The following is a 15,885-nucleotide window of genomic DNA, read 5'->3' as shown; positions in this document are numbered from 1 at the left end:
ATGCCGTGTTTCTTGACTTCTGCAAGGTGTTCGATACAGTTCCTCAAAGTCGTCTAATGAACAAAGTAAGAACATATGGACTATCAGACCAATTGTGTGATTGGATTGAAGAGTTCCTAGATAACAGAATGCAGCTTGTTATTCTCAATGGAGAGAAGTCTTCTGAAGTAAGAGTGATTTCAGGTGTGGCGCAGGGGAGTGTCGTAGGACCATTGCTATTCACAATATACTTAAATGACCAAGTGGATAACATTGGAGGTTCACTGAGGCTTTTTGCATATGATGCTGTAGTATATCGAGAGGTTATAACAATGGAAAATTGTACTGAAATGCAGGAGGATGTGCAACGAATTGATGCTTGTTGCAGGGAATGGCAATTGAATCTCAATGTAGACAAGTGTAATGTGTTGCAAATACACAGAAAGAAAGATCCTTTATCATTTAGCTACAATATAGCAGGTTAGTGACTGGAAGCAGTTAATTCCATAAATTATCTGGGAGTAGGCATTAGTAGTGATTTAAAATGGGATGATCATATAAAGTTGATCATCAGTAAAGTAGATGCCACACTGAGATTCATTGGAAGAATCCTAAGGAAATGAAATCCGAAAACAAAGGAAGTAGGTTACAGTACACTTGTTTGTCCACTGCTTAAATATTGCTCACCATTGTGGGATCCGTACCAGATAGGGTTGATAGAAGAGATAGAGAAGATCCAATGGAGACTAGCGTGCTTCGTTACAGGGCCATTTAGTAAATGCGAAAGCGTTACGGAGATGATAGATAAACTCCAGTGGAAGACTCTGCAGGAGAGACGCTCAGTAGCTCAGTACGGGCTTTTGTTGAAGTTTCGAGAACATACCTTCACCGAGGAGTCAAGCAGTATATTGTTCCCTCCTACGTATATCTCGCGAAGAGACCATGAGGATAAACTCAGAGAGATTAGAGCCCACACAGAAGCATACCGACAATCCTTCTTTCCACGTACAATACGAGACTGGAATAGAAGGGAGAACCGATAGAGGTACTCAGGGTACCCTCCACCACACACCGTCAGGTGGCTTGCGGAGTATGGATGTAGATATAGATGTAGATGTAAGAGGTGAACCAATTGTGAGCTACTTCCGTATTCCATAATGGTCCAACTTCTGGAGCAACATTTTGTTATCAACCCAATCAAACACCTAGTTAAATAAAAATAAAAAGATGCCAAGCATTTGAAACCTTTTGTTTAGCCAATTCAGTACCTCGCAGAGAAAAGACAATATAGCATTTTCAGTTGTTAAATGACTTCTAAGGCCAAACTGTACATTTGATAGCAAATCGTGTGATATAAAATGATCAGTTATCCTTACATACACAGCCTTTTCAATAACTTTTGCAAACATTGATGGCATAGAAATAGATCTAAAATTATCTACATTATTCCTTTCTCCCTTTTTATAATGTGGCTTTACTACTGTGTACTTTAATCGCTCAGGAAACTGACCATTCCTAAAGGAAAAATTACAATTGCCTAAATACAGAGCTAAGATGTGCAGCACAGTACTTCAATATTCTGCTAGACACTCCATCATAGCCATGACAGTCCTTAGTCTTCAGTGATTTATTATTGACTCAATCTCCCTGTTGTCTGTATCACAGAGGAGTATTTCAGACATCAATCTCGGAAAAGCATTTGCCAAGAATGTTATATGATTTTCTGTAGAAACTAAATTTTTATTTAATTCACCAGAAATGCTCAGAAAATGATTGTTAAATACTGTACATATATCTGATTTATCAGTAACAGAAATGTTTTTACTGCGAACTGGCTTTATTTCATCGACCTTGTGCTGCTGACCAGACTCTTCCTTCACAACTGACCAAATTGTTTTAATTTTATCCTGTGAATTAGCTATCCTTTTTGCATACCACATTCTCTTTGCCTTCCTAATAAAATTTTTAAGTACCTTACAATACTGTTCGTAATGGGCTACTGTAGCTTGATTGTAACTACTTTTAACAATTTGATATAATTCCCACTTTGTTTTACATGATACCCTTATCTCACTAATCAGCCACCCAGACTCCCCATTACTGCCCCATTTAGAATGTTCTAATGGAAAGGAACTCTCAAAGAGCTTGAGAAATGTGTTAAGGAAATCATTGTATTTACCATCTATGTTATCGGCACTATAAACATCCTGCCACTCTTGCTCCTTGACAAGGTTTAAAAAACTCTCTATTGCTGTTGGATAAACTTTCCTACATAGTTTGTAATTAAATATGACATTGTTTTGAGTACAAAAGCCTTTTAGTGTTAAAATTTGTGCATCATGGTCTGAAAGGCCATTCACACTTTCACTAACAGGATGCCTATCTAGAAATGAAGAATGAATAAAAATATTGTCTATGGCTGTGCTACTGTTCCCCTGTATCCTAGTTGGAAAAATTCTGCATCAGATCATATGAATTTAGGAGTTCTACTAACATCCTTTTTCTTGCACCATCATATACAAAATTTATATTGAAGTCACCACATATAACTAGTTTCTGGTACTTCCTACAAAGTTAATCAAGAACCCTCTCTAGCTTGAGCAGAAATTCTCTGAAATTGGAGTAGGCGACCTATAAACAACAACAATTACAACTTTAGTTTCACTACATTCAACTACCGCTGCACAACATTCAAATATCAGTTCAGTGCACTGTCATGATACGTCTATGGACTCAAATGAATACTGTTTTTTATGTACGTAGCCACTCCCCCACCCCACAAGGAACTCCTTGAGAAACAGCCAGCTAATCTGTAACCTGGTAAAGGAAGCCTCTGAATTGTCAAATTATTTATGTGGTGCTTTGATATACCAATAATTTCAGAGTCAACATCTATAAGCAGTTCAGTAACTTTACCTCTAATACCTCTTATATTTTTATGAAATATGCTAATTCCTTCTCTACTTGGAAGCATTACATCCTCGGAAGGTGAGCCCATAGTTAAAGGGACTTCCTTAAAGGAGGTATACCTATCAGCTGACTTCAGTCTAAAAAAAGGGCAGCTCTAACACCAACTACTACATGAATTTTTCCATGAGTGACATCACCACCATGACCCACTACACTGTCACCTATAAGCTTAACTAGCCTCCCCTTCCCATACCTATTGATGTGCAGGCCATGCCTAGTGAAACCCGATCTACTGATAGGCCCAACTGGCAATACTGAGATGTCACCCATGCCACGCATGTTAACATGCCTAACAGCTGCATTAAGATGAGCAGGATCATGATGCTGAAACAGTTGCATGAAATGCACATTAGTGCCACCAGCTTGAGTAACTATCTTAACCAGGTCACCACCTACATCATATTCCCCGTCCCTATCAACACTGTTCCCTGCTCCACCCACTATCACTACCTGATCCTTCTTCATAAAATTCTTACATAACTCCCCTATACTGTTAGTCACCGGAGCCAACCCTGCACTAGGCTTCACAATGCTGGTGACCTGATACCCACTCCCCAACACCTCCTGCAACTGCTGGCCCACACCTCCACCATGGGAACTAACAAGCAGCAGAACCTTCTTCTTTCTGTTAGACTTCAAAACTAACCTAGGCTTCCTAATTGCTGAGGACTGCTGCATGTTCCCTACATCTGCAGCTACATGAGTCTCCCCTCCACTCAACACTCACAGTTGGTCATATCTATTGCATGTATGCAAAGTAAAAATGTCTGAATACATCCTCTTCCTAGCTGCCTTCTTGCCAACTGTCTGTTCCCATTCCCCTTCACCCTTCACCCTTCTCAACCTATCTAGTTCCTTTTTTGCATGTTGTAACTGCACCTGAAGGCCACAGATCTTATGCTCCTGCTTCTCTATCAACTTATTTCTACTACAGATTCTGCATTCTCAGGAGAGGATCTTGCTAGAATGCCCACTGGCTTCCCCACTGCATTCCCCCCAATGAAAATACTTCAAACAAATCCCACACTGTAACCCACTACTCACAAACCTACGACAGAGCCCACACTTATCACTCATGGTAAAATTTTACAGTTACTGACAGAAACTATATGTCTATGTTACCAAAGTTCAGTTACACCAGTAGAACTATTTAAGAACTAACAATAATGGTCTCGAAATTCTCTGCCTACTAAAAAAGCAACTACTAGTATTAATACTATACACCACAGCTTATACCAATACCAGCAAAAGTCACAAAATTATTACCTAAAACCAAAAAATTAAAACGGCCACTGGAACACTAAGTGAACTTAAAACAATGAACGAACAATGAACGAAAATTTTACTGAAACAATAAGAAACATCAGTTGAAAACTAAAGCCCCAAATTTACCAAGCAACTTCAACACACAGAAAACTCTAAAAAACACAGTGAGCGAATGATTAAAAAAGTTTATCAAGTCATTATTTCGCCACAAATGCCACCCAACACTGCTGAAAACTATTAAATTTAATAACTGTATTACAGAGCACAAATAACTTTGCCAGTACTTTAGCTTTATAACCACTACAGCTGCAGTGCATGCCACAAAATGGAAACACACTACTGAGGTGCGAGGCTTAGACTAACGATGCAAGCACACTCACGAATAGACCACTTGAGACAATAACCCAGGAACAATGACTGAGATTAATGAAAACCCACTAATAAGTTACTTTTACAGCAAATATTAACACAAATTAATGTTAAAATAAGTAAATGAACACTAAAATTTTATAAAATATTAACAAGCAATTGCAACAGCAGTGCAGCACATGTGATGTCACACCAAAGATAATTGGGCAGCTAGGTTAGAAAATTTAAAAAGGAAAATGGATAGATTGAAGTTAGATATAGTAGGAATTAGTGAAGTTTGGTGGCAGGAGGAAGAGGACTTCTGATCAGGTGAATACAGGGTTGTAAGTGCAAAGTCAAATAGGGATAGTGCAGGAGTGGGTTTAATAATGAATAAGAAAATATGAATGTGGGTAAGCAACAATGAACAGCATAGTGACTGCATTATCATAACCAATATAGACATGAAGCCCTCTCCTACCACAGTAACACAAGTTTATGTGCCACCTAGCTCTGCAGAATAATAAAATAGGAATGTGAGTAAGCAACAATGAACAGCATAGTGACTGCATTATCATAACCAATATAGACATGAAGCCCTCTCCTACCACAGTAACACAAGTTTATATGCCAACTAGCTCTGCAGATGATGAAGAGATTGAAGAAATGTAAGATGAGATAAAAGAAATTATTCATATAGTTAAGGGAGAGGAAGCTTTATTTGTGATGGGGGACTGGAATTCAATAGTAGGAAAAGGAAGGGAAGGAAAAATAGTAGGAGAATATGGACTGGGGGAAAGGAATGAAAGATGGAGTCGCCTGATAGAATTTTGCTCAGAGCATAATTCATTCATTGCTAAAACTTGGGGTTTGAGAGTCATAAAAGGTGGTTGTATATATGAAAGAGATCTGGAAAGTTTCAGACTAATTATATAATGGTTACACAGAGATTTAGAAACCCGATTTTAAGTTGTAAGACATTTCCTGGGGTAGATGTGCACTCTGACCACAATTTATTGGCTATGAACTGTAGATCAAAACTGAAGAAAAGTGGAAAAGGGTTTGAAATTAAGGAATTGGGACCTGGATAATTTTAAAGAACCAGAGGTCATTGAGAGTTTCTCAGGCAGTATGAGGCAGAGGTTAACTAGAACAGGAGAAAGGCACACAGTAGAAGACAAATGGGTAGTTTTAAGAGATGAAACAGTGAAGGCAGCAGAGGATCAAGTTGGTAAACAGAGGATCAAGTTGGTAAAAGGCAATGCCTAGTAGAAATCCTTGGATAACGCAAGAGATATTGAATTTGACTGATGAAAAAAGAAAGTTTAAAACTGCACCAAATGAAGCAGACCAAAGGGAATAAAAATGTTTAAAAAATGAGATTGACACAAGGTGCAAAATTGCTAAGCAGGAATGGCTGGAGGACAAACATGAGTATTTAGAAGCATATTCCAGTAGGGGAAAGATAGATACCACCTATAGGAAAATTAAAGAGGCCTTTGAGGGGAAGGGAGCTCAGATGGTAAGTCTAAGCAATGAAGGGAAAGCTGAAAGATGGAAATAGTATATAGAAGATCTATACAAGGAGATGAACTTGAAAGTAAAATTGTAGAAAGGAAAGTGGATGTACATGATGATGAGATGGGAGATATGATACTGCAACTGACAAAGCTGTGAAAGATCTAAGTTGAAACAAGCCCCTGGGAGTAGTTGATATTCCATCAGAGCTACTGCTAGCCTTGGGAGAGCCAGCCATGACCCCTCAGGCTTCAAGAATGTAGTAATTCCAATTCCAAAGAAAGCAGTTGCCAACAGGCATGAAAATTACCAAACTATCAGTTTAGTAAGTCATGGTTGTAAAATACTAATATAAAATCTTTACAGAAGAATGGAAAACTGGTAGATGCCAGCTTCGGGGAAGATCAGTCAGGACTTCAGAGAAATGTAAGAACATGACAGGCAATCTGACCCTACGACTTATCTTAGAAGACAGGTTCAGGAAGGGAAAACCTGCATTTTTATCATTTGTAAACTTAGAGAAAGCTTTTGAAAATGTTGACTGGAATATTCTGTTTGAAATTCTGAGGGCAGCAGGGGTAAATTACAGGGAACGAAAGGCTATTTACAACTTGTACAGAAACCAGACAGCAGTTATAGCAGTTGAGGGGCACGAAAGAGAGGCAATGGTTGGAAACAAGTGAGATATAGTTGTAGCCTATCCCCAACACTATTCGATATGTACAATAAACAAGCAGTAAAGTAAACCAAGAAAAATGTGGGGTTGGAATTATTAAAGTTCAGGGAGAAGAAATAAAAATTTTGAGGTTTGCCAATGGCAGTTTAATTCTGTCAGAGATGGCAGAGGACTTGGAAGAGCAGTTGAATGGAATGGATGATTTCTCAAAAGGAGAATAGAAGATGAATGTCAACAAAAGCAAAACAAGGATAACTGAATGTAGCTGAATTAAATCAGGCGATGCTCAGGAAAGCAGATTAGGAAACAATGCACTTAAAAAGTAGATGAGTTTTGCTATTTAGGCAGCAAAATATCTGATGATGGCTGAAGTAGGGAGGATATAAAATGTGGACCAGAAATTGGAAGAAAAGCATTTGTGCAGGAGAGAAATTTGTTAACATTGAGTATAGATTTAAGTATCAGGAAGTCTTTTCTGAAAGTATTTGTGTGGAATGAAGTAAAGTATGAAAGTGAAATGTGGATGATAAACAATTTAGAAAGAAGAGAGTAGAATCTTTGGAAATGTGATGCTACAGAAGAATGCTGAAGAATAGGTGAGCAGATCACATAACTGATGAGGAGGTACTGAACAGAAATGAGAAGCAAAGAAATTTGTGGTACAACCTGACTACAAGAAGGGATTGGTTTATAGAACACATTCTGAGACATCAAGGGATCACCAATTTAGTAATGGAGGGAAGTGTGGATGGTAAGATCATAGAGGGAGACCAAAAGATGAATACAGTAAGCAAAGCAGACCCAGAAGAATGTAGGTTGCAGTAGTTATTCAAAGATGAAGAGCCTTGCACAGGACAGAGTAACATGGGGAGTTGCACCAAACCAGTCTTTGGACAACAGGTCACTATGTCTGAATTCAGAATATGTTCTAAATTGTACTTTAAATGGAGGTGGGTGGTAGAGGGTGGTAATTCTGTTCATCACTTCTACATACATGAGTACAATTTGTGCTATCTTTCAACTTTTGGGAACAGTTCATTGCTCCATAGGTATACCATAAATCCTGGTCAAGAATAAAGTTAATTCACTTACACTTTTTTTTGTGGAGAACTTGGTAGGGCTCTATCTTTTTTTGAAACACTGTTGAGCATTAGCACTTGTATTTGTTTTCATCACCACTAGTGTTGACTTTTGTAGTTGCATGCATGGTGGTAGTATCACTATTCCTTTCATAACTAATATGTTAAAGTAGAAGTCATCATTTCACTTTTCTACAGTCTTTGGTCTCACTGTTACAATCAAATGCCAGGCCATTAACTTATCTGCAGCATTAATGCATAACAAAAATTTCTCAACACCAGCAGTTTGCGAAACCACACACTGGCTGGATGTTAGGGTACAATAGACTACAGTGGTTTGGCAGCATCCTTCAGTCTGATAGATCCCTCCCATACTGAGTCTTCCATCGTCAACCTACAAAAAAATTGCCAAGGGAGAACACAATCAAAATTAACAGTCCTTAAAGAAGTGGTTTAGAGAGTGGTGGAAGATGAAGCTACAGGTTGGCAACAATTGACTACCATCTGAAAATGTCCTTTTTATCTGTTGTGATTGACTGACTCTTTTATTGTGAATTTTATTGTGTGCATTTTTATAATTTTTAAAGAATGCAGTTCTTTCTCCTTTTGTAGTGTGGTTATTCCTTTAGTTTTTCTGCTGTAGGCCTTAAAGGCCGACCAGTGCAATAAATAATGATGATGATAATGACCATTGCAAGAAGTACTGACATAGGATTTTCTTATGCAGCCATTGCAATTTTTTTGCATTATAGACAAATATGTTTTTATAAATCTACCTGCTGTTTCAAACTTTGTTTTTCCTTATTGTACAGTTGTTTATGAAATTTATTATTGTTGTTTGCATACTGTGAGGAATCTTTGCCTTATTTGGTACTCCTATAGATGAATCTTACTTTAGAGATTCATAAAATATTCACATGAACTTGAATAATAGTTTCTCGGCTACTTGTTCAGTTTACTAACAATTCAAAATTCTTTGCTTGTTTTTGCAGCCATTTTTAGATTGGTAATCACTGTCATTTAAACTCCCTCATTATCATTCATCCTAATCTGTATGCACACATTCTCACAAATATGTGATTTATCTGTCATTAACAGATTTCATTTATTTCCTTTGTGGATGTGTTACTGAACCACTTTTAACAATTTTTGCTAGATGATTTCAGAGAAAACAATTCAGAACATATTTTCAGAAAGATTATCTCATCTTCTACTTATGAGATTGCCATTTACTTAAACAGTGCAGGGTGGTTAAAATCTGCTCCAACAATCATGGTACAACTGGAGAACATATATACTTGTTATACAAGAAATGCCTAAAAAATTTCCAAATACTTCTGTGCATTAATCTGGTGGTTACCAGAAGCATTCAACTAAACAGTTTAGCCAAGCTTTGACAGCTGGTCTTGCCCAAATAATTTCACATGCAGACTCATTTTCTAGCTCTGTGGGTCTAAATTTTTATAGGCTTACTGCCCCTTTTCCATGTTATCTATTCTCTCAATTAACACTTGGGTTTAGTTCAAAGGTTTCACTTCTGACAGGATCTGGTTGTAGCCAACTTTTAGCACTAAGTGTTACAAAAGCCTGCCTGCAATTTAAAAGTTCTTCAAACCCTCACAGTTTCTTGCAAATATATTTACAGTTGTTCACTAATATCTTAATTTTCTCATTGTAAGTAATTTAGGGGTAAAGGTGAGAACTCACCAAACAGTAGAGACATTAAGTAATAAACAAGACTGAAAAAATCACTAGCTTTTGGACATGTACATGCATATGAGCTATCTAGAGAATTTTTCAATCTTGTTTATGTGCTTGTCAACAATTCAACGTCTCTACTACTCAGTCTGTTCTTACCTTTACTCCAAAATTATTTACATTCTGACAGAACTTTTGATTAGTATGTAAAGTTTCTCATCTGTTGAGAAATTATTTTCTTAGTGCCCAATAAAAATATTTACCAGCTCACTGCACCAATATTCATCCTCCTCTGTTGATAGTTGGCTAGTTGGCAGGGGGTGGGGGGTTAACCACCATCCCACAAAGCAAACCCACACACAAATATAGCCACAGATGCACAATATTGTATAAAGAATATCAATGTATTATTGTTGTGCTAATGAAACATTCTATATAATTTGGTTATATAATGACATAGCTCTGTCACTTCAGTATAATTTCCAAGAAACTGTGGTACAAGTAAGCACATCATCTGAAAAGCATTTGTCTGAAAATTTGAAAAGTCACTGTGTCATGATCTTGTTTTAACAACTATAATAGCAACAAAAATTCACAAGTTCAACACCTTCATAATTTATATGGTATGAAATCAAAGTATGCACTCACTGTTACCAGTATTTTACCTAGGGCAAAAACTATTAATGTAGAGCTGCAGACTATAGCCATATGAGCATATAAACAGGGGAAATTCTGTATCTTTCTCTTATTTCCACTTGAGCTCTGGAAAGTCATTATTTCTGTTGGTTTTTTCTTAGTGTATAATCTTTCACCTTCTGTGTTACCTTCCCGTAACTTCAAGAGTTTATTGGTTTCACCTGTAGGCTCACAAAACACGTCACATTGGTTGATGGCAACAGGTAAGGTCAGCCTTTGAATGGCTACTTTTCCCTGTCTACGATTTTCTCTATAGCCAGTCAGCCCACAAACCAGCCTACATGGTCCAGCTTACAGGAAAGCAACTGAGAAATACCTTGTGTTAAACAAATTTTGTAATCTTTTTTTTAATTTCTCACCATTTCTGAGAGTCTTAGTTCTTGCAGGCCTACATGGTCCAGCTCACAGGAAAGCAACTGAGAAATACCTTGTGTTAAAGAAATGTTGTAATTTTTTAAAAATTTATCACCACTTCTGAGAGTCTTAGTTCTTGCAGTACTGTAACCTCTGAAAGTTAGATTAAAAATTTTGTAATTAATATATATAAAAATATAAACACTTTTAGTAAAATGTAGCTTTATTTTTTTTGGTGGGGGGGGGGGGGGGGGAGGCAGAGGGGGAGGAAGGGTGGATTCTCATGACATCATGACCTCCCCTTGGACCTGCATCACTGATGGGATGACCTCTTCACAATGCACACTGAGTTATCCAGGCATAAACAATGATGAATTAGCATCATAGTCCTCTCCATAATTTTCCACTGGATTCCTGGACTCCTATTTGGCAAATTGCCAAAGTGTAATAGATCTCTTCCTTTCTGCACCAGTTTTAACCTTGAATAGGATGTACAGCAGAGAAATGTATCACACTGTCTCAGGTCCACTGTAACTTTCAGTATGTCATCTTTGTTGGCCAGACTTTCAGACAATGCTGGTACTTCATAAATGTTGGCAAGAAGAATTATACTGATTTGTTAACTTTTCCTATTGGATTCTGGTCTGGAAACCTAGATTGAAAAAAAACATATAGGGAAGATCTTCCCACCAGAAATTCATGTGCTGTAGAATATCCTCCATGAATAAGAAGTCTGAGGGAATAGCACCCCACAAAGTTGAACAGTTTGTTTCAGTGCCTTGTTCCTATTATCTGGGCATTAACAGCGTTGTTCAAAATAATGATGTGTAACTATGTATACTCACACAACTTGAAGTATCTGCAAATTAGAAGCCCACCACTAAAATAGCTCTCTTTTTACAATATTTATATGGTTATGCCAGATAACATTTTCCATAAGGACAAACATGTGACAAGAATAACATTGTGAACTGAAATGGATGTCAAATAAGAAGGGCTCATTTTCCTATTTATTCATGGTCAGATCCTGATGTTGCTGTCTGTGAAATAACTGGATTACTTTATGTACTTCTGTGACTGCAAAACTCACAACATGATATGTGCCATATAGACATTCTGTCACAAAACTGTAAATCCTGTGGAAGGTGAAATTCTGCAAACAGTTAATGCACACATCATTGGAATTTGTCGTGTAGTTAATGTTGGCTGTAGGTCCAGTTGAGGAGTGACTGACCTTGTCCCAACCACTGATGAACATATACTGTATCTTGAAATCATTGCCAAAGTCTTGAAACAATTATTAGCACCTGACCTGTATCAGCGTGTCTGATGATTCCACTTAGCAAACCAGGATCCAAATGGTATTTTTGTGGCATTACATTAAAATATTTATGAAGAGGCTACTCTGTTCACAACCAGAATGAAGACATGAAAGAGACATTATGGGTCAAATGCACTGCTTCTTGTTTTCCTTAAATCAAATTCTTGTTCAGAATAGTGACCACTCCAATTCATGAAGAAGGTCTTGATGCTACTTGATATTTGAACTTTATTGAACTTTTTGTATTTGAGGTACATTATTTGGGGCAATTGTCATGACTCACCCACTTGCTATGGTTTCCAGTGCCTTGGTTGAAGTCAGATTAGCTTTTGGCTAGTCAACTCATTGTTCATCATGAAATAGCATCTGCAATGGGCTTTAATTATGCCCAGTAATTTAAACTGATATAGGAGGGTAATCCCAAAATTAAGATCTCCTATTTTTTATAAGTACATACAGCTGTTTCTTTCTACAATGGTTTACATCTGTTTACAGCTTGAACATTTAGCTATTTTGCGACATAATCACCATTTCTGTCAATGCATTTTTGTAGATGCTGTGGCAGTTTTTGTATGCCCATATCATACCAACTCCCGCCATGCTGTTCAGAAAGTTACGAACCTCTTCTTTCACTTCATCATTTCTTTTTTACACCCTGTATATTACAACACTTTAAGTGCCAGCTTGTACAAAAAGGGAAGTGAGTCAGATCTTGACCAATCCTACATCCAAGAACAATAACCATTTGTCTGTACACTAGCCTGTCTGATGTGGTTTTGGGTAGATTTCCAGCTCAAATATCCACTATGAATGATCCAATTAAGAAGAAACAAAATAAAGAGACAGAACAAGACATACCTATGTTATGGATTGATCGAGTAATCAAATTCATAAAGAGAATACTCAAAGTGATATCATTCAGAGAGAGAGATAGACAAAAACAGATACAGTGTGTGTGCTGGGAGTTTATGGGTGCTCAGCGGTGAGGTTATCAATGCAGGAACTGGTATGGTTGAGAAATAAATGAATATTGAAAAGGGAACTGTTGATCACCAGTTTGATATGTTAGATTGAGAACATAGGAGCAATTATAAAATCACAACAAAAATGAGGACAATAAATGTCTATTTTATTTTTATAAGTTCTTTATGTCTGCAAAGAGAGAGAGAGAAAGAGAGAGAGAGAGAGATCTAGTGAAAGGAAGTTGCAGTGTATAAGTTTAATATCTACTGAGGTAATAATACAAATACTTACAAAAATGGTGTGCAAATAGTTGAAGTAGAAGGTATAGCTACACTTGTAAATGAACATATCACATTAAAAAGAATCAGTATTTTAAGGTGTACCACAAATAACGTATGCATGAAGAAATCTAGCAATAAATGTAAGAAGTACGTAAGCTTCGTGAAAGAGTGTGGGAAGTATAAGTAACAGCAAATTGGAGATCAAGTTAGCCTCACAGCCTAACACTAAAAGTGGTAAGCTGTAACGATCAGTTGTTACTGCCCACTCCAGTGAAATTACACCAACAATCATATCTGAGCTTACAAATAAAATCCTAAGTAACTGTTTTGCTGTTTGTTACTGATCTATATTTCATTTTTAAAATTTCATACCTGACATAACACAATAGACTTAATCTAAGACTATTTTTACATTCCAGAATTGTGCTCATGCTTATGCACTGTGAACAATGGAAGGAGTAAAAGTGAATAAAAAAGATTGGAATTATTCCAAGCCTTTTGGACACTGTACTTGCTTAGAGCTTGGTGTACTTCCTTGGAGCTGACAGACTAAAACACATGATTTCACTCTTGTTTATTTACATGTGTGTGCATGCATGAACCCCCCCCCCCTCCCCACACACACATATCATCCCAGAGCTAGTCATTGTACACACACACACACACACACACACACACACACACCCACACACACACACACACACCCACACACACACACACAGATATATGATACTGGCACTGCAGACTGACTAGTACTGAGATAATATAATGGGGGGGGGGGGCTCATCACACATACATGTGTATTTCAGTCTGTTAGTTCAAAGGAAGAGCATTGCCCAAATGCTTAACAACAGTTTCTGTCTTGTTTATATTCCTGTCAATCACTTAAGCCTCAGCTGTCAGGTGAGTACCTTTGCTCCTTCCATTGTCTTTATTCCACCATGACTTTCAGCATCATATTTAAGTCCTGGAATTAAATTAAAATATTTTCATTTAATTGTGTCTGACTAATAATTTTAATAAGCTTCCTCCTTTCTATCATAGTCTATGAGGAGTGAGTACTGTCGTGTGAAGAAATCTCGACCAAGTGAGGAGTATGACAGTTTTGGTTCTGAATCTGACACAGAACCTGGTACTTCAAGCCGCACAGAATCATCTAACCAGCTAGATGATGGTGGAATGGTAGCTGCTTATCATCCTCCTCTCCCTCGACTTGTAAAGCCTTCCTTAGATCCTATGTACCCACATCAAGACTGGAGCTCCACAACAGAGCCATCACCAGGGTCAGACAGGCGTCACTTTCAGCGCAGAATCTGTCAGGCTCATCACTTAAAATAAAGTACGTTGAGCAACAGGTAGAAGTCTGTCAAAAAATCCTTTTCCTTTACCTGACAGAAATCAGTTTCAGAGATGAAACTGTCTGTTCAGTGAGCTCCATGTTTTAAAACTGTGTAAGATTCAAAGCTGTTGATGTTTGGTGTTTAAATCAATTTCTATCACCTGCCAGAAGGCCATTTCAACTAAAAAAAAGTCAATCTTACATGTTAAATGTTTAAAACAAATTAAAAAGACAAAAAATATGTGTATGAGCTCTAAACCTGTTGATGTTTGGTGTTTTCTGTGTAATGTCTGTAACCGTCCTAAAATAAGCACTGATACCAAATACGTATTTCTGAATTTTTGAAGAATTTGTTCTCTGGTACTGGTGAATTAAGGAAAGAAATACATTTCGAATTGCTCACTTTTACCTGACGATGTGGGTGTAATCATCAGTATCAATGATTATACTGGTAGTAAACATATATACATATATAAAAAATATATATTTCTCATACATGTGCCAAATGAATTCTGGGTACAGACAAATATAAAAATGAATATATTCTTTAAATGTTGTGATCTATTATTGTACTATATTTATAAACAAAGAAAATGGATGCTAATATATTAATTTGTATTTTATATAATGATAAGTTTATTTTGGTATGATCCTTGCCTTTGAAACTGTAACTTATGAAGTCTATGTTACATCAGCAAGTACATATTAAAATTTTGTACTTGCTGTAGAGTTTATACTACAGTGTGCATCTTCTGTAGTTTCTTATCTATCACAAATGAATGAATTTTTATTGGTTTGAAAACCGCATATGTCATCTCCAGCATTACAGGTGTCAAATGCAATAAGGCTATAGACATTTATACAACAAATTTACAATATTTGGGCATTTATCTACAAGTACAAGAATGCACAAATTTCAGTCAGACCATTTTCTTTGTTTCAATCAGAAATTCATCTATTACATAAACAGTCACTTCTAAAAGGAATTCTTAAACTTTCTTTTTTAATTACTGGATTAGTAGATAACTGGAATGCTCATGTATGGCATTAAAGATTTTTATTGATTTCTGCATAAATGTTTGTTCATTTTTGTGTAGATACTATGTAAGGAAATTAGATATGATTGTTTCTGCTATTGTGCTTGTGACCTGTGTCATACTGTTGGATGTTGTTGTAGTTCTCCTTGATGTGTAATATGCAATGGAAAATAAATAATGATTGCAGCATCATAATTTTAAGTTTTCTAAACCAATGTTTACAATGAGCTTTGTGTGCCATGGTGCATATTACCCAAAAATCCTTGTTCCTTAATTTAAAATCATTGCTTGTATTCATTTGATGGCCTGACATAATGGATCACATGTTACTTGAGTCTGTATCAAGGTATAATAGCCAAC

General features: G+C 36.8%; 1 protein-coding gene across 1 annotated transcript in view; it reads left to right on the top strand.

Moving 5' to 3' along the window:
• LOC126298148 (Down syndrome cell adhesion molecule-like protein Dscam2) overlaps positions 1-15,650 on the top strand; it is a 560,143-nt gene extending 544,493 nt beyond the window's left edge. Inside the window, exon 27 of the mRNA XM_049989461.1 lies at positions 14,194-15,650. Within this exon, the coding sequence (XP_049845418.1) occupies positions 14,194-14,487 (294 nt within the window). The 3' untranslated portion in view covers positions 14,488-15,650. The remainder of the gene's footprint in view (positions 1-14,193) is intronic.
• The last annotated feature ends 235 nt before the right edge of the window (positions 15,651-15,885 follow it).

The sequence above is a fragment of the Schistocerca gregaria genome, chromosome X, assembly GCF_023897955.1.
Source record: "Schistocerca gregaria isolate iqSchGreg1 chromosome X, iqSchGreg1.2, whole genome shotgun sequence".
NCBI classification, from domain to species: domain Eukaryota; kingdom Metazoa; phylum Arthropoda; class Insecta; order Orthoptera; family Acrididae; genus Schistocerca; species Schistocerca gregaria.
Note: the sequence above shows the minus strand (reverse complement) of the source record. Positions and strands in the feature narration are given on the sequence as shown.